At 43.0% G+C, this 20,498-nt stretch overlaps 1 protein-coding gene across 7 annotated transcripts in view; it reads right to left on the bottom strand.

The window, feature by feature from the left end:
• Positions 1–20,498, bottom strand: part of NFATC1 (nuclear factor of activated T cells 1) — a 113,133-nt gene that overhangs the window by 57,605 nt on the left and 35,030 nt on the right. For all 7 annotated transcript variants that reach the window (XM_042043602.1, XM_042043604.1, XM_042043606.1 and 4 more), the window contains exons 4-6: positions 11,657–11,859; positions 8,372–8,544; positions 6,344–6,484 (exon numbers count right to left, since the gene is read on the bottom strand). In XM_042043602.1, coding sequence (XP_041899536.1) covers positions 6,344–6,484; positions 8,372–8,544; positions 11,657–11,859 — 517 coding nt within the window. The remainder of the gene's footprint in view (positions 1–6,343; positions 6,485–8,371; positions 8,545–11,656; positions 11,860–20,498) is intronic.

Here is a 20,498-nt window from a genome sequence, read left to right as displayed (position 1 = left end):
TTATTCCTTATTTCTTTGTTGTCCACAGTAAGTATCTGTGATTGATTGATCTCATTCTTCACGGTGAGAGCAACACCCTGGATGAGACTTGCTGCTGCTGACACCGTCTCATGTGTATGGCTGCTGTCCCGCTCTGTCTTCACCATTCCCTAGACTAAACAGCCAGGAAAAACTGAAACGTGCTGACATTTCCTACAAGCTGCATCACTACTCCTCGGTGTGCGTGAAAGGGTTCCACCATCAAATGACTCCAGCATCTGATGACACAATTTGCCCAAGGATATCTATTTCTGGGCAGTGGCCAGAAACCCCTTCAGCTATCAATACATCTCTAGGATCTAGGTTCAAGTGACCTTTACATGAACTCCATGCTCCCAAGTTGTATGCCTTTGAAGTTTCCAGTTTATCTAGTTTCCCGAATTTTTAACCTCACTGTGCGTGAGTCAGAGTGCAATTGCTCACTGCCAACTGGAACGTGTGTCCTGAACTTGGATAAACAGACAGATAAAGACAAAATTAAGTAGTATCTGTCTATCTGACTAGAGGGGGAAGGGGAGTTTTGCCACTTGCTTATTTATTATGTGAGCTACAGTATGATTACCAGCGTGAAACATGACCCCTTTTTGGCCAGTTGCCCCCCAAACTGCTACTGGCAATGGAAAGAGCAATGGAAAGATCTCTGAGAATGTAAGATCTTTTACCAAGTGGACCTCTGCCAAGACTCAGGTCACCCATCTCACCATAACATCACATCACGTCAAAACAGACTCCAAACCCTAAGCTCCACAGTGTATCTGAGTCAAACCAAAAAGCCCACATGCTTCCTCAATGCATCAGTTCCATTCACATGTCACTCAAATGCTTCATCAACATATCACTTTCCAGAACTTTTTGTAAGTTCTCCTGAAGCTAAAAGACTGTGTTTGAGTTACCTGCCATATGACAAGATAAATTCTGCTCACACAACATGTGGGAAACAGAACTGAATTTATAAGACTGACAATTGTACCTTAAGGCAGCAACCGATTAATTCTGATCTTTGCCAGAGACAGGAAAATTTGAGAGGAACAAAAAAGCTGTGCAATGCTGGAGTGGACACTTAAATTCATCCAGTTTCCTTCTTTTTCATATTGCATTTACCTTGTGCAAAAATTCAGCTGACTGAGCTTGACCACACATCTAAGAGGAGGCAAACTGTTAAGTTTTCCCATCTGAAATACTTACAGAAAGCTATGATTTCCTTTGGCATATATACAAAAAAAAATTAAATTGGTGATTTCACCCAGTTATCTTTCATCTGCTCTAGTTATAACTATTACACATCAACACCTTCATGTTCTAAGAGCAAAACCTGTGAGAGGACGAACAGTTTTGACAGAAAAATCCATTTAACAAAATAAAAACAAGAGCAGAATGAAGAATTTGAAGCAGTAACTAAATCTGAAAAGCTTCCTAATTGTTTGAAAATATTCGAAAAGAAAAATCCCAGGAGGAAATATTGCTTACACACTGTTTATTTCTCTTTCAGGAACTTTGAGTATCAAAGGCTTTGGGCACAATAGCTGAGGATATTATGCAATTAGGTTACTGAAGTGTGTAGGTGCCAGGATTACTGTTGAAGTCTGAGTAATTAACAACTCGTTCAAAACCATTGAAGTCTGTAAGTCTGGAGTTACTCAGAGATACAGCATTACAAATTGTGAATTCTACAGATGTCCATCAAAGAGAGTGATGCATCTTCAGGGAGGGGCATTTATTACAGGGAAGCTTAGACACAGCCTTTGACCAGGACAAAATGAACCTCAACATTAACAGCCCAGAGTCAAAGTACCAAAGTCATGTTATTTGAGAAACCAATCCCATAGTGAATTTGGGTGTTACATTTCTGCCTTTTCGCTCTTTAAAATCCTTGCCTTAAGCTCTCGTAACTAAGCACAAAAGCAAAGAACTGGGTTTGGAGCTCTGACTTAAGTAGTGGCAACGCAACCCAATGATAATTAATAACAGTACACCAAATGACCATTTCTGCCAATAGATCACAAATTGATTAGAAAGATTTCATCAGTTTAACCTGATCTCTTAGGTATGTCCAGACTTGGCCAAATCCGTGAAGTCTGGAAATACTTGAGCTAGTTCCAGTGTTAAAAGCTACAGGAGCAAGGAGCAATTTTTGAGCAAGGAGAGATTTTCAGGGTAGATTAACTCTTTCAGATTTCTGTACAAGACTTTTTCTAATACCCAAAATACTCTTTCTATCCCAAAACATCCTACAGCATGCCAGGAACTATAAGCCACAACTTACCTGTACCACAGCATACCCATAATTTTCCTATGCTTTGTTCCTTGGGATCCTGGGTTTGTGTTTCATCACCGAGCTTTCACTCATCATTTACAGGATACATTTTGTGAACCAAGGGAAGAAAACCAGGATTTTTTCACAGCAGTGATCAGTTTTATAGATCACTAATCATAATCTGACATACTAAGAGCCAGCAGTCTGGTCATTTTGGCTAGTTAGGCTTTTGTGCTGCTTGTATTCAGTAACTCACATTACCTTTAAAAAACTAGCTTTGAAAACAGAGTGTTTGTAGAAAACGTTAGCAAAAAAAGCTAGCTGATAGATATGCAATCCCTAAAACACACTTTCCAAGCATCTCTGCATTTTCTGAACTTCCCTCAAGACTTTTGCTCCCCATACATTTATAATCTACGAATGACATAAAAAGTTTTAAAATTTTGAGTAACTAAATCAGTCTTTTATTATAATTCCAGATCATAATCCATGCAGATGCAGGTGCTAACAGGAAGCATTTTCTCACTCCTAGCCAAACACTTCCTGCCATAGCTAACAAACACCAACTTCACTTCACCTACTTCTGTAACTAAAATGCACACCTCGCTGCCACAGCAAACCCCAGCCAACGGACATCAAGGGCCCTTGCCAGTAAGGAGTTGCAGACTTTTCAATATTTTACGAAGTACTAATTCTTCCAGAGGAAAACAGACAGGTGTTGGCTGTCCTCAACATGGCACCCAACAAGCATGACACACACAAGACACTTTTGAACCTCAGGAAGAGAAATGCATGACTACTAAGAGAGATAGAAAGTGAAAGGAGATAAGAAAAAAAGTTATAAGTGTAATTTTTAAGAAACAAAATCATTGTGGGACTCCCTAGTCTAAGGAAATTCTGAATTCAAAAGAGTGAACCTCTCAAAGTACATTTAACATTCACATTTTCACTACTGCTAGGTTTCTTTGATGGTCATTTTACACCATTGATCATCACTGGAAAATATGGTGTGAGCTACAAGCAACAGAATATTGCCAAAATAAGGCCTCACATCAACACGTAAGAATTTTTTTACAGTACTGTAGACTCTTGAGCAAATTTGATCCACTTCTGAACACTCATTATTTATCCAAAGGGGTGCCTTCTGCCTGACCTCACCATGAGGCGTTCTCCTTCCAGAGAAGGTCCTCACAGCGGTTCTCCCGTGGTCCTTTCAGTGTGCTGTGCCTTCACCCCCTGGATACCTCATTCTCCCTGTGTGAGACACAGAGTCACAGGGCTGCAAAGTTTGTTTTGCTCTGTTTCATATGCTTCTTGGCTGAACAGCAGCTAGTAAGGGGTTAAGCTGAAAGCAGGAAGCCACTGCTGCCCCAGCAGAAAGATTGATTTGATCATTCTTCAGGGATTCCCTCTTGTATGAGTCACTGCTCAGACTGACTCCCCCACCAAAGGAGGCCAGGATAATGCCATTCCTCCAGAGACTACAACAGCTGAGGGCTAGCCCTGAAGACTGAAAGCCTGGGACTCATGCTTGGAAAAACATTCAGCAGACCACAATGCACTCAGCAGATTTAGAGAAAGCTGGGGGAAAAAAAGGGCAAACAAAAAGTGTTCTCAAACTTCTTGCATTATCCAATTAAGTATGCAGACTAGGAGGAATTAGACAAGCTCCAGGAGACTGCCTCCCAGCTTGGGGACTCTGCCTGAGTAAGGACTGAAGACATGAGTTGACACAGTACAATATTTAAATTTTATACAAAAGATATATTCTCTTTACGAGCACAATGATCTATTACTTTGATCTATTACTCTGTAATAGCTGTGTTTGGCTGCTACCTACTAGGAACGTGATTAGCATTCCAAATTCAAAAACAAAAGTGGTAACAGCAGCAAAACTAATGAATGTCTCCAGCTAATCACAGAAGTTCATAACCAGCTCTCTAAGAGAAAGAGAAACTATGCTGGTGTTCCTTCTCTTGACCTACTTTCACTGACGTTCAAGAGCTGAAAGGGAAAGAAACACCCTGTGCTGATTTACAAAAGTGAAGGCTGCTAATGCTTGTTCATTTGACATTAAATACAGTGACTGTTCAAAAATCCAGCCAGAGCAGTCTGCCACTAAGGCAATGATACAGCGCTCTTGTTTGCTTCTGATGCATCGAGCTGTGTGAGGCGGCACAGCACACAAACCATGGAAGCTTTAAAAATTGCTCAGCCAAGATCAGCCAGCAGCTTCGCTTTTTGTGTGTCATTTCTACTGACACAATTATTGCAGCTCCTGGAGGTGCTACACTCTGACTCTGAGGGCTCAGCCCCTGCAGGTTATACTGCCCTGCAACAAACCTACAGTGAGACTACTAAAAACAGGCAGGACCTTAAATTCTGTAATTGAAAGCTATACAGTGAATATCCTGCTTTTCGTGTACCTAATGTAGTATAGGAATATAGGAGCAGGGAGACAGTGTTCAGATCCACGCTGTGGTACCTGCTGTGGGCAAACAGCATCACCATCACAATTCCACATCCTTTGGAATGCAATACTTAAAATTTTCCAACTCAAAAAAGGAAGAGGAAAGGAAATAAGTATTAAGGAAGGCATCCTTTAATGTGGTTTCTTTTTTGTAATGAGACAGATCGAAGACTCCTGACATGTCACACTAACCCAGTTCTGTGCAGCAAAGGAAGTTTAAATATAAATAAAGTAGACGTTAACTTTCTCCCCCCCCCCCAGGGCGAACACAGAAAGCAGAATTCAGGTTTTTTAAATTGCAATACCACCTTTTTTCCTTTCTTTTTTAACTGTCTTAAGAAACAAAAAGCATGTTTCTGCTGATGTCACAGCCATGTCCCCACTGTGTGTGCTGCAGTGGTTGGGGTTCACAGGAATGTGCCAACTGGCTCTCCCCAAGAAGCCAGGGCACTGCCTCTGCCCACGTGCTTCTGGCAACTTAAACCTTATCAATCCAGGACTCTGTTGGGGAATTTCAGGGGAGTCTTCTGCTATTGTCCTGAGCTTGCTGAGCCCAAAGACTTGGGTGTCTTTGCCTCCAGAGCCTCCCCTGCTCTCCCTGCCACCCTGCCCCACAGCCTGAGTTCCTGTGGTGCCGGTAGGGGCTGTGGGCAGGAGAACAGCGTGGGAACTCTGTGGACATATGCGGTTAAACAGGCACAGCGTCAAAGCCGGTGCAGGCGGCCTGAGGAGTGCCCAAGACTGTTTTAAGTTCGGGGTGGGGGTGGGGGGTTCAGTCGGCAGCTGAGGAATTCATAGCTTGTGCCAGCGCCAGGGAAACCCTTTCCAAAACAAGACTCAAAACTATCCTTAACAGTCTCGTTTCAGAGTCTGGCTTTGACTCCCAGCTCCACTCCCACTGCCTATTCCCGCAGAGGGCATTCACACACATCACTGTCACCCTGTGATCCACCGCTCCTCCAGGCATATCCTGCCCCAGCTCCAGCTCCCACTCCATGCCATTTTCCCTGCTTCAGCCTGGCCTGTGACTGTTCTCCAGCAGAACCAGTTGCATCACCACAGCACCACAGGAGCAGTGCTGGGTTAGGGGGAAGTTGTGTTCAGTCCTTCCCTCAGTTCTCAAGGTAAACCTGTCCTTCAAATGATTGTGTGTGCTCCAAGTCCTGCTCAGCCAGTGCCTTGTAAAAGCCACAGGAAACACAGGTGCATGCACACCACAAATGACAGAAATGTTTAAAAAGATGCACTGTATTGCAGGCTTTAGGGGGACATGGCACCGGAGATTTCGAACCCCTCTCACAGGTCCTGCCTGCTACACTCATGACTAGCAAGTAAATAAACAATAAACAAATGCCAAAGGTTGACTTTTAATGTCTCTATTGTCTACCTGTAACTACGGTTGCCACAGTGTGAAACCTCAGCATTAGGCACGGCTCAGATCCTTTCCACAGCTTTGCCCAGTGACATGGAAAACATATTACTTGCAGAAGAAAATGTCATTACCATATTTGTGCTTTCATCATTTGACACAGATGGGGTGGGGGGGAAGGCAGACTGGAGTCTAGATTGAAAAGACATACCTGGCGCTTTCTCCACAAAGATGACTTTGGAGTCTTGCAGAAAGTTATGACCAGTCAGTATCATTTTTTTCCCTCCAGTAACAGGAAAGCTGTCGGTACTTTGCTTCTCCACCAGAGGCAGTTCTTGGGCAGATCTTTGAGCTGGAGAGTTACAAAGAACATTAAAAAAAAAAAAAAAGGCAACCACAAACACACAAAAAAGTAAGAACTACATTAGTAAGTAACTTAATGCTTACCCTCGTAAGATAAGCTGAGTTTGATACAGAAACAAAGAAAGGTCACAAGGTTTACAGGAAACATGGTTCATTTTCAAGTACTTTGATTGTAAACAATAGTGTTAAACAGCAGTACAGATTCAAAATACTCACAAAGGCCAAGTGTTTTAAAACTCAGCTTGATATGTACTATATCAGAAAGTGTATTTTTATGGAAACTCATTTATCTTAAATCATTTTCTCTCACTCTAGCATATATGCTGTGTGTTCACAAGGCACACATGACAAGGTGATCATGCATGTCCAAAATTTGTTTCAGTCAGTATACACCCTACTGTCAATTCTGCCAACTGTCTCACAGCAGCAGCAGCATCAGCAGCAGCCAGTGCTGGCCAAAGCACTCATGAACCCATGTAAACTGAACCTGGTATTCTTGTGGCACAAATTTTATCCCCCTTCAACTGGGACATGAAGAGAGTGCTGCTTCAAGGGACGATGTGGCATTTTATCCAGATTATATGGTTCCTTCTGGTGTCACATGCACTAAGAAATATATGAAGTTTTTGACACCAGCTTATTCCACATTCTGCACTGGAAATAACACTAGCACTTATTTTTTCTCCTGTTTTCTGCTTCTTTCAGTGGGCATGTGCCATGCTTTTGCTCATTACACACTCAAATCCAATCAGCTTCATATTTAGTGGCTCCCTGACCTTGGCACCTTTGCACAAACCAGTTCAGGATAGATTCAAATTGTGCCTTATCCTGCTATGTAGCAACTGAAAGCTCTCATAAACTTCAACTGCAGGATGAAACCATGACTCCTCGTGGCTTTGCCCTCTAGCATGAATGGAGCTAGGGATGGTCAAGTTTTCCTCCCCATTCCCTCTGCCAGAGCTCACCCCCCATATACCTGCCAGATGTTAAATTTCCTCCCTTCTCTGGCATCATCAGAAAGATCCACTTTGTGGATGGAATTCAACAAAACCTTAAAAAATTGTTTCTGTCCATCCAGCAAATCAAATTAGCATTGGGAGTTAGGCTGAAATTCAGCTTCCACCACTTATGCTGGAGTGCTAAAGCTACACAAAGCAGATAGGTTTTGTTTTATATGGGGGAGGCTGATGAGGCTTACAGAGCAAACATGATATAGGTATCTTTGAAGAGTGCCCCAGTGTATCTGATAAAATACAGTCTGTTCATTTAAAGAGCCCCCAGTGCAGAAACCTGGTTTCTGGAGGTTTTCTGAAGCTGCAGGCAGCTTGTGCCAGCGTGTCAGCTCTAGTATACTGCTTGCTCCTTATCAAAGGGGCTGGGGTTCTGTTTGCTGGTTTTTGCTTTATGATGGGGAGACAGAGTGAATAGGACACAAGAGGTGTTTTCCAAAACTTCTACAGCAGTTACCTTTATGATAAGGAGTCACTAAAACAAAAGGCTCTGTCACTCCCAGGTCTGCTATTAGTTTAACTGCTCTTTACTTGTAAGTATGTATTTTTCTACAGCACTCAATGCACAAAGCTACACATTTTTTCCTAAGACAGAGGTACTCTGTTCGCAATATAAACCACGTACTTTTCGAAAGCAGATTAAAGTTCACTAACTAGACAGGTACAGCAAAACCAATGTAGAGCATGTTGGTGTGGACAAAGACTGCATATGTGGTGGAAGTGTTAAAAACTGTTCAAAAGCTGTGTGGACATGGCAGTGCTGAGTTAACCATGGACTCAATGATCTTAGATGTCTTTTTCAACCTTACTGATCAAAAGATTTTCTGATAATACCCAGCAAGAGGAGGATGTTTGCTGCTACTTACAGCACTCAATGGGGTTGGAAGCTACTTGCAAGGAGAGGGTCCTGCCATTGGCTTGTGGGATATGAACCCTGAAGACCAGACGCACACGCGTGTTCTTCCGACCGATGTCTGTCTCTCCCTTGCGCAGCTCAATGTCAGAGTTTCGGAGCTTTAATATCCCAGCACAGTCGATGCTATCCAAAAGGAAACACAGGGCAATTCAATTCACTTCAAGAAGACTTCAGGAAGACAAAAGTGTGCAGTATCTTCCCTCTCTCCTGCATGCTCTTCTTAAAAACCTGCATCAGGCACAACCCAATGACCAGCTGAACGCAGCAGACTTTGTTTACTCTAGTACTTGCACTCACAAGCAGCTGAGTTGGGGCTATCTGTAGCAGCAGGTAGTGGCTGCTGTTAAGCACACAAATTTAAGATGTTATCGCAGTTCCCAGAGGAAGAAAATCTAAAAGATCCATCCTCCCCAACACATTCTGTAAGGATTGTACTTAAAGATTAACCAAAGCCCAAAGAAACAGTGAGACTAGAGAAGTCAATGGGATGTGACACCAGTGCAGAAACTGTTACTAACCTAGAACGCCAGGCTACTAACAATTTTACTTGTTACAGCTAATTTGGAGAAAAATCTGACATGATTTTCAATCTAGGGCAAAGTCCTGAAAATGCTTATTAATGAGCACAGCTCTCCCCGAGGTCAGTTCTACTGTCAATTTTTTTGTATTTCAATGAGTTGGAAATACTCCCAAGCTGAGGGCTGAGCTGAAGCTCTGCATGAAAAAAACTAAACTCAGAGTCCTCCCTCCACATTAGGGAAAAATGTGCTTTTCATCAGATACAACTACTACCATTTCTGACCTCACTCTCATTTTTTTTAACTTTGGTTTTCTCCTGGATGATTTACAAGTCAGGATTTTTGTCAAAGAATATTTCAACAAAGAAATTCCCAGAACAAAAGACATATAAACATACGCACTCGAAAACCCACTGCAAAAATACCTCTGCCTTGGCCATGACTACAAAGCCTACATGGCAATTTCTTCTGGGTACTGGTGTCTGGCATTTTATTACACTGAATATGCATAGTTGATTTTATTTTGTATTCAAAGAGTTTAATTCCCCCTCCAGACCTTTGAAGCTCTGTTCTGAAGCAAACTGCAAACAAGCACTATGGCAGCATGGTTTTGATCTGCATTTATTCTAAAGTATGGGCTTCAGAATTAAAAAATGCCCTTGCTGATATGATCAAAGAAACTAATGAAAGTAATAAAGCTTCTCAACAATGCATATTAGCAGGTGAAGCTGTAAGAATTACAGAGTATTTGTACCCATGTCAAAATTCTATGCAAAGATCCATAAGATATGGAAGAAACAGTGCATTTCTCAATATTGTCTCTCCTATAGCAACACTTGTAAATTAAACAGAGTAATTAATGACATACAATTCACACCCAAAGTTCAGAGGAGAAAAAGTACTTAAATTCAAGCTTGTAAAGTCATGGACATTAAATCTGAAGTCAATAGGAACAGCTAAATGTGCAAAAGTTTAAATGTGCAGATGAGCTCTGGTGTTTCACTGAATCAAGGCCTGAACACACAAAGTGTGAGGAAAGTCCTTGGCTCCAAATCTCAATTCATTGTTAGTGCTACATGAAGTTTTAGACTACTGACATGTAAGGTTTATATATGCCAAAGCATTATTTGTGATTCTTGAGTGAGCTGTGCTACAGTCTCACACTCACACCACAAAAATATTCAGCTTGGCTCCCAAACTGTGTAACTTACCTTTATTTTAGGGAGATAGATGAATGAAATGGTAATGATGTCCCTAGATGACCAAAAATTTGATTCAAACTGGATAAATAAAGGGCCAGATAAATATGTGTGGGTACAAATTGGTGAAATTTCCTTAATCCTAATGTAGCCCCATCAACTTACGATGGCAGCAAACAGGGCCAATATTTTTGCAGGCTTGTCATGACTTTTAACACAATGCACTGAGAGAGGTTCTCAGGTCTTGAGTGATCACTCTAAGCCCAGCTGGCAATGCAGCTAAGCATATTCTGACTCTTTTATTTACATGAGGCACTCCAGGGCGTGTTGTACATGACACTGCTAACCAGGTTCTAATAACCACTATGTGCAGAAGGACTTCAGGTGTCTGATACCATTTTCCACTTCGTTAAGGCATGGAAAACTGTATGAATAAAAAGGGAGTGAAATCGTAATTTTCCCATGGTATGTGGTTTGGTGGAGGTCAGGATTTCTTGCTTGCTTTCTATCTTCCTATATATACACACAAAGGTGCATGCATCTGTATATAAATATGAATACATTTATATTTACACACACACACACCAAGAACTGGACTTGCATGCACGCACACAAATTCCTCCCAAGGCAGACACCTCACATAAGGGTTAGGATGATTTGAATGAGGAGAGAGACAACTCAGATAAGGGCTAGGTTGATTTGAGGGAGGGGGACAGAGAGGACAGGATTAAATAATGTGGAAGGTCTCATGTACGTCACTTACACAGAAAGCTATTTTAGCCATTATATGCCATCCTGTAATGATGTTTACAGATGTTTAATGGGCCTACAGGGCACTTAATTATCACTCAGATAACTCAGAGATCCTAAGACATCCATGCTTGCTTTTCTGCATAGCACTAAACAGTCCAGTTTAACAACTCAATCTGTAAACTGCATCACCTTTGAATAAAGGTTCTCAGAGGTAACTCTTCTTGTTTAGAAGCAGATCTTCTAGAACTAAGTGCCATGAAAAATGCTGAGTTTTATTATGTGAGAAATGAGTGGTTTTATTTGTCACAGAAAAACCACGAGGGTACTTGGAAATGCTCTCTAAGAGTTTCCTTTGACATCAAAAGATAAATTTTAATCAGCTCTGTTCCTTGTGCTAGTGCGTATAGGAGCAACAGGTGTCATATTTAGAAACTAAATGCAGGAGCTGAGGTAGGAGATATTTACAGCTCAGTAACCGAGATACTTATTTTAAATGGCAAATAAGCACATTGGCTGAAACTCTAGAATGAAAGCAAATCAGTTGTCACAAATATTTGTGAAGTTCATTTTGCTGTTAAGCTGATTAGGGGCAATTTGTCTCAGCAAAGTTGTAAAAACCTACTATTACAGAGAGAAATTTAGGGAAAAAAAAAAAGATAGGGTAAGAAAAATTGTATACAAAAAAAAAAAAAACAAACACCAGAGAAATTATGTGAGGTGACCAAGAGGAAATTGCTAGGAGTCAGATCTGGTGCTTGGTCTTACATTGCTCTCATGTTGTTCTCTGGAAGAAGTGGAATTTCCAGGACTTTGGTGTTGGAAAGTATTGTTTCATGGCTGGTGGTGGACACGGTCTTGCCGGTGATCCGGTGAACCTGGTAGAAGGCATGGGGTCGCAGCAGGCGGTCGTCTGCAGTCCCAATGAACAGCTGCAGCGTGAGCGGCTCGCTTTCTAAGTAACCATGGAGCTGGCAAGAGAACAGAAAACGCCCACTGAGCACCAAGCACATAAACTGCTAGGAATCAATTAAATTTTTATAAGCGGGAGAGCCTAATTCAAGGAGAGAACTTGTGACAGGTGCTATGTGTTAAGTTCCCCCCCTCCATTTTTCCTGTAATGTAATATTGGTACAATAAAAAGGTGCACTCACAAAATGTCTCATTATCCTAAAGGACCTGAGGCACTTTACATGGGCTGAGCTTTTGAGCACTCTCGCTACATCCACAGAAAACTTTGCATAAATTCTGCTGCAGTGTTCAGCAAAAAACCACAATGAACTCTATGTTCTTTCAAAGTACTGAGGGAGGCAAACTGACGGAGTCTGCAAGTGGAAAGGACACAACTCATCCATCCCCATGCTTCCTGGGACACCCCTCATGCAGCAGCACTCTGCTGCTTGTGACCCGTCCCCTCATTAGCTGATTTTTATGCTAGTAAATACCTCCTGGGACAGTATGGAGACAGATCACATACACATGATTAGTAGCTAACCATGTGTGTCACATTCTTGTTATAATCGCACAAAAATCTCATTGAAGCTCTTGGGCCTGCCTTGAACCTCATCCATGTTACAGTGACTGCTCTGATGACAACAATAGTTATTTCTGCCACAGGCTGTGGAGGAACCAGAGCCTGACCTCATCCGCACCATAACCTGTAGAAGCTACTCAGGGTTCCCACTGCTGTGGAGTCCCCAGACAAAGTCCCACTTGTGGCTGCCACCTGACATTAGGAAATGAGTCTCACAAAAACAGTTATCTTGCAGGGGTTAGTGGTGAAGCCTTGTCTCAAGGGAAGGGAGGATGGAGCAACTACAGGAGAGAGGAACGTTGGGAAGGTGCACTGTCCCAGGAGATGACTCACCCTAGAGCAAACCTGCTCACTTTGTTGTAGGTTTAGGCTCCTCTGTGAATGGTTCAGGTCATTTTGGGCATGAGTTATTCACCATCACTGAGTATGACAGATCAAAATTTATCATAATTTGGTGAGGAGCAACACTAGTTTTATGGTACATGCAAGTTCAAAGTTAAATAAAGCTGAAAGCAAGTGGTGAAACTCATGTATCAAATGCTGCTTTTATTTGTTTTTTTTCTGTTTTCACTCTCCTGAAATCTTACAAAGCAATTTCATGTTACCTCTTTAGGGTATTTTACCATCTGATAGCAGGAATGCTATTAAAAACAAAGATCTTGAATCATTTTTACTCCTTAAGCCCTGCTAAATTCTGGTGGGTGCTAACAGGCCCAAAGCCCTCCCTCTACTATCAAACATGCTGAATGGCAACAGCAATTCATAGTGGCAAAGTTTCAGGTACCACAGTGACCAGTGCATGAGCAAGGAAGGACGATGAGCCTAGATACATCTGCCATCACTAATCAGGCATACCGTAAATTTTTCACCCCACACTTTGGTCAGAAAAGCCAAGAGGAGAACAGAAGCATTTTAGTTTGCTTGATTTGGTGCGGCAATTTTTATATCCTTACCTAAGGCATGTGGACGCTGGAAGGTTACAGGGATAGAAGGAGGACAAGGCTCATTTCTAGTACTACACTATTTTATCAGCTCTGCATTCCTGAGACACCATACAAAGGCAGCTCAGAGCCAGGGGGTTGTGACATGATATGATTGATATGATATGGGGGTTCCATACCAGCATTGTCAAACTTAAAACACATTAGTGGCAGTTTGAAAATCTGCACTATCAGCAAAACAACGGAGAGAGAAAAGCAGAGCCATACCTGTATACTACTACCTTTAGCAGGGTGCCATGGGCTATGAACCTCCCTCCAGCTCCATATGGAACACCCACTCCTATGGCCCCTAACACACACATCAGCACTGCGCTGCAAAAAGAGGGATTTCTGGCTTTCTCCCCCAGAGACAGACATGCAGCTTGAGCTGCAGGTCAGTGATTGCAGGTGTGCTCCTGCTACAGCCAGTGGCCACAGGGAAGCCACTGTCCTCCTCATCACCACTCTGTCGCCCCACATGACAGCCCTGGCTGGTCATTAATTCCAATGGTGTGTGTGAGCAGGGCTGGCAGAGTGACCTGGATTTGTCCCAGGCTGATCTTTCCCACCTCACTATTTCCAGAGCCTCAGCAGCAAAGCTTAGGTAACGGAGGAGACACAAGGTATCCCGGGGTATTTTTGGTCAAGACCAGCATGCGGGTTTTGCAGGGGGAAAAGTAAGACAGTGTGACATGCCAGGCAAATAAATTTCTATGCATTGCCTCCAGTCGTCATGGAGGATGCTTTTTATGGAGAGTGTAAAATTAAAACAAACACATATTGAATTACAAGGCCGCTTAAAATGTAAAAATAGACTAGCGAGTAACTCAAACCTCAATTCAGCAAAAGCAAAATCGCACACCAAGGTACCCATATTTTTACTGAATACGGGCAAAGAGGACCAAAAATGTTGGTCTTGCATTGGGTTCTGCTATTTCAGGCTTTATTTTAAAATCTGAACTTGGCTGCTGCCATACTTTGTAACCTACTGCTGTGTCTCAGCTTGTGCTTTTCCCACAGGTTTCCTACCAGGAGGCAATCAAACACCCATAGCCCTCAGCTTTGCACACCTGCCTTCCCCTGAAAAGTGTTCACATGCTGGAAAATAAATAATAAGATCTCAGATGCATGTTTTGCATTGTTTTTTAAGGTTTGTAATCTTCAAGATAAATTTATGTTTGCTTTTTTTAAAGGCCCTGTCCTAGAGCCATGCCATACTTTGCTTTGGATCCATTACCCAAGTTACTTACTCCCTTAGTGCCAGAAACACCCAGAAAGACTCATGTAATCACTATATGCTTGATTTTGCTGCTCTCAAAATAAGAAAACCTCACACTCACATCACTCTAAGTTTGATGTCATATTATGTCTTACAAGGCATCTGATCTTCAATTTGTATTTCCCTTTGAGCTTTACCCATTGCATCACATTATTTACTTTTATATTATGTCACATAATCATGTATGCCAACAGAAGCAATAAGAGAAAGTGATGCAAGGATTAACATTTAAAGGGGCACATACTGTGAATGACTTAATTTAGGTTATGCACCCAGTGCACGATTTCTTTGACAGACAGTGTTGAGCCTTGGGAGTTTTCAGCATGCTGCAGATGTCTGGAGAATGGGCAAGATCCTGCTTACTGTCAGCTGGGTAAGAATATTCCATAGTTCTCTCAAAACACGGGAGAATGATATTACTGTCACATGTTCAACAGTGAGGAGCAGTGTCAGTAAAGGCAGAGTTGTGGTACTTTAGGCTGTTAGATTTGCCAGCAGTCAAAGGGAATATTGATCAAGATCAATGTACAATGGGATGGGAAAAAAGGGTGACTGAGCATTTTTCTTGGTGAGGAAAGATCTCGCATGTTCATATCCATGCATATTTTCCATGTATGCTCTGGGGTACTGTACTAGGTGGAAAAGCGATTCAGTTTCCTGGCCTGCAACATGGGATGCATGCGTCAGACACCCTATTTTTATCTTTTTCTCTGTGTAACAGAGTCCAAAGCTCTTAATAACTCAGTGGCTGAGTATGGGTGACAAAGGTGCTACAGCATACATAGTAAAGGATATGTCCTTCCTACCAAGCATGCTTTGCTTGGCAATACATAGATCCAAGTGGAAAGAGGTGTACTTTCCCCTGCTGTGGAAACTGTAAAAGGAATTAGCTGCAAAAGAGGACCCGGAGCACAATGTTTCTGAATGAGTTTCCCTTCCCAAATAAAGACAGTGATACAGCAGTCACCTGGTTCAGTACAAAGGAAAGATGCAGGAAAAACTTAAGTATGCAGATAAGAACTGTGTGGCCAAGAATGATTGGTTTTGAAATGAAAATAGGTCATATTCGCTTGTTCTGACCAACACTGACTACTCTGCTCTTTTCCTCTTTGAGCAACCCTGTTAAAAAATACTTGAACTCATCTCAAATGATATTTTCATTTTTATTGTCTGAAGCTGCTAAGATCAAAATCAGACTTAATTGCAGGCCTATTATACACTCCTCTAATTCTATCAAAAGCGATGCAGTCACTGGTAATTAACACCAGAACAGGACCGATCACAGCTAAGCTCTTTGTCACCTTACACTGTCTTATGCAAGAGTGAGTGAAAAGGCTGCACCGGCTGCGCCACCGCATCAAGCCTTCCCTGGGATTCCTACACCTCTCCATCATCACTTTCCCAGCACCATCTCCCACCAACATGTCTTGATTCTCACCAGTAGGCTGCTGCTCATCTCAGTGCAGGGTGCCAAAGCAAACCCCAGCCTTTCCCTGAGGAGATGCACTTGTGTGCTGTGGCTGGATGTTTTCATGTGTCTGGGTGCCACGGCACTGAAAAGCAGGAATCTTCCTCCAGTGGCCAGCAAAGTGTGAGGGAAACAGGGCTGTCACCCTCACAGCCATGAGCCGACTGCAAGGTACTGTCTGATTCAGTCCTAGAGCTATGACGACCTCAGGTTTATCACACACGTGAGCATACTGAGGCTGCCTGGATTCCAAAGGTGTGCCTGGGACACATCTATTAAATCTGCCAACTGGAATTGAACAGACTTGGAAAATGATGAGCAGAAGGAGATGAAGTGTTTCAAACATAAGCACTAGAAAAAAAAAAAGCAAAACCCTCCCAACCCTTGCTACAGTTAATAATTTTGAGGAAATTTTGCAAACGTCACATCCATTAACTCAAATGCTATTTCAGCTTCAGTGGTTATTCTACAGGCTGTGAGGAAAACTTCTATTATCTAAGCCATGGCATTTATTTTAAGAATCGCAGTTGAAATATTCTGCATGTTCCCTTTCCAAGTGCTTTATGCTTTTGGCATGCCCAAGCATCTGTTGAAATGCTCAGAAAGCTACCTGTCACAACAAGGAGCCCTCTGTCTGGAGAGGCTCCTGGAGGCCACCGAAAGAATGGTCCTGTTCTCACGGGACGCACCAGCCAGATACACCCTCTGCACCACCCATGACATCAGTCAGGAAGAAAGGGAGCTATACTATGTAATAGCTTTCAAGTGTACTTACTGGGAGTTTGAGGAAAGGACTGCAAGAACCCTACAGTGGTGCATTCCTCCAGACCCAGACTCTTGTGCAAATATATTAAGTGAACACTGGGGTATAATTTAGGGCTTAGCCTGTCCCAATGCATTAAAGGCTGAGCTCCCACTAATAACAAAGCAGGGCATGACCAGGGACTTAGTATTCACTCTCAAAAGTAGTCAGCAGCTTCTGCTTGAGACTCTTGAGGCCCGTAAGGGCTGCCTCCTTAATGATAATGATGTGCCAAAAAAATGCCACAGGGAACATCCATATCAGTAATACTTCTTGTGTACGTGCCTGTTTTTGTATGTTTGGTATATAAAGACAACAAGTAAATACACCCATTTATGCCTCTAAAAATATTCAGAACAATAACTACGTTTTCTTATCTGACCATGTAACTGATGGCCATGCTGCATGCAGCAGGTACCACAGTGCTTATGCTCAGCAATGCCTTACACATCCATCTGTCCCATTTGTATTCCCAGAGCTGTTCAAGGAATACCCGAGTCAGTCTGGTGAGAATCACTGGGGAGACTAACAACCCAGTCTGGTGTAAGGGGTCTTCTTTCCCCTTTATTCCCATCGATGCTTTGGAAAGTAATTGAAATGCTTTCAAATAAGGTCAAACAGAATAAAATCTATAACATAGTGACATTTTTAAGTCAAGACAAGTGCTGCTTGTCTCTTTAAGCTAGAGCTTTGGAGCTACACACCAAATAGCTTTATTGCTCACTTTCTCAAGCAGCAGGTCTTTTTTTTTTTTTTGCAGGAACTGCACATGATGAATAATAAAATGAAACAAATTGTCATGTTTTAAAAGTGTACCTAATAGACAGCCTCAATAAAATATCATCAGTGAGTGCTCAGCATTCTGATTTTTTAAAACCAAATCAAAGATCAAGCTGTTTAAACTACAAAGAAAGTGCACAAACATTTTGGGTATTGATTTCAGTTGTTAGCACCGAGCACGCATAAAAATAGTGTTATCAATCTGATTTTCAAGAAAAAGAATTTACTCTCATCTCCCACGTAGAAGCACTGGAAGACGTAAGCCACTGCATCATGGGTTTGAACGGCAGGAGGGAAAAGCTGATCTTGTGGGCAGTGACTGTCATGTGAAGCGCAGGCACAGGGGGTGAGGTCAGGAGACCAGGGCATCTATTCTGGTGTGCGCTGCAGAGATCCTGCCCGACCTTCGCCTGGGCAGCCACCAAGCCGCCCTGCCCCGTGCCCCCGGCTGAAAATGCCCAGGGACCTGCTGCTGAAAGCTCAGGGAGCCAGTAACCTACACCTCTGGGAAAAAGTCAGGAAAAGACTGCCCCCTTCAACACAAAATTCCCTCTACCTATTCTGACCTGGTTTGGCCCTGAACTCTTTTGCTTGGGGAGGTCTGAGAAAAAAACACGCCTCAGATGCCCTGAGGCAGTGGAACAGTAGCAGCTCTCCTTCCAGTCTCCTCTCCCAAACCCCAGATGGCATGGGAACTGGTTTATGGAACTCCACTCAACTCCTCTGCTCCAGAGGGAAGCTGGGCAGTCCTGCAGCTCAGGGGTGTACTGCATGCTGAAGGGCAGCAGCAGAGCACGAGCAGGCATCTGTACCCTGAGCTACAAAGCAGGAGCCAGGCAGGGGCTGGCAGCCCCCACTCTGGGGATTCAGGTCCCCACAGCACAAGGAGCAAGCAGCCCTGGCAGTGCCAATGAGGCAGACAGGCAGCATCAACAGAGCACCGACAAACCACTGAGGCATGTCCCTTGCTCTGTGTGTTGAAGAATCCCCGTCTCTTTCCAGCTGTTTCTCTCCACCTTCAAGCTCACACTCTGCAGGTGTACACGTTTCAGTCACTGCCATGCTACCTGTGTGTCCCTTGCTCTTTCCAGATCTCTCGACACAGGCTTCCATGTACCTAGGATTGAGCAAGGCACATCATCCTGACCAGGATGACCAGGAAAATCCTCCCTTTGCCAGCAACCAGGCAGCAATAGGGGGTGCCGGTTTTTGGATGAGGTGCACAGCTCAGCTCCAGACTCTTCATCAGTGAGTATTCAGGTGCTAAACTTGGTCTGCTTGGGACACTCCTGATGAGAGCACAAGCCAAAAAAAGAGGAGCATCTTACTCAAAACACCAGAGCAGACGGACTTCAGAATGTAAACGTAAAACACAGCAAAACAGAACAACCCCTCAAAAATAAAACACTTCCTTAGGAGCTGAGGTGACCCTCTGGCTGTGACAAATTTTGCTGTACTTCATCTGATGCAGTTAAGCAAAAAAAGTGAATAAATTATGCTCTGTGCAATGAAACATGTTACTACCCCATAGGCCTTCACTTACTTAAAATAAAATTGTTACAGGAATTCCTACAGATTTTTGTGCTACTTTCAGGATTTATTTTTTCTTTCTGAAAGTGATTTTCCTTGGATTCACTCAAACTGTTTTAAGATCCAAATGTAGTCAGAGCTGGTCCACAAATAAAAATAAGATGGCTTGCTCCTGCAAAGGGCCAACCCTGGGCCAAGGACTAGAGCTGGATGGGAGAACAGTGAATGGAAACAGCAGGAGTGTGTTTTATGTGGCACTTTCTAGTGCTGCCACTTGGACCTTAACTCAACAGAGCAGCAAAAGAGCAGCTGTTCACATCATGATGAATAAAGATCTATATAAAACTTCCAGCTGCAAATACACTGAGGAATTATTAATCTTAATGTAATAGAGACGCTGTACACTCAGTCACTGGCTCACAAGTAATTTCAGTCTCTATCCAGGGAAAAACAGCCTTCGTGGCGGCTAGCTCTCAGCACAGCCATGAAATCTGCTTGTCTAACCAGCCGCAAGACACTGCTCCCGACTTCTAGGACGGATTTTCCTCCTCAAAAATACACATACCTAAAAACCAACCCATGTCACACTCCTCCTAAAACTATTAGACTCATAAGAGGGATGCCCATCAGAAAAGGAGTTACTAATGGAATGAATTTGTAAGTCCTGGGCACCTTATTCACTGGGACACAGAGAAATCATTACTGCTCTCAAAACATCTTCTACCACAAGACCAAAGAAATGTTCTTCCTGTAATCCTTGCTGCCTCATCGTGCTCCAAGGATTATAAATCCACATCTGGGGGTAAGTCCAGCACAACAGTGCCCTCCCTGAAACTATCCAACCCCTCAGTCTACTGAGTTTCTACTCAAAACATTTGCCCTCAGCATCCATCATACCCATGGACATGCACAAGTTAAAAACAAATTATCACAAGAGCTCTGTAGAAGGAATTATTACATGTTCTTAGGCAGATACCCTGGACAAGCTCATACTTGTGAGCCTGCCTTTCGCCATGCTGCTGACGCACTGCTCGCACCCAGCACGCTCCCGTTTGTGGTGAGCACAGGCTGGCCCAGGATCCTCGGGCGTGTGTCAGGTGCCGTCAGCATGATGCCCTTCACCAGTGCCCATCCCAGCCATGCTACACTGCCACTGCCAGCATCCCTCGGTGACGCCACCAATCTGAGACACACCCTCAATGCCACATTTCAACTCAGTGGCTCACGAATGCTTCAG

Source organism: Corvus kubaryi, unplaced genomic scaffold, assembly GCF_017639235.1.
Source record: "Corvus kubaryi isolate FWS band 111438036 unplaced genomic scaffold, C.kubaryi_AGA036_p1.0 37398, whole genome shotgun sequence".
NCBI classification, from domain to species: domain Eukaryota; kingdom Metazoa; phylum Chordata; class Aves; order Passeriformes; family Corvidae; genus Corvus; species Corvus kubaryi.
Note: the sequence above shows the minus strand (reverse complement) of the source record. Positions and strands in the feature narration are given on the sequence as shown.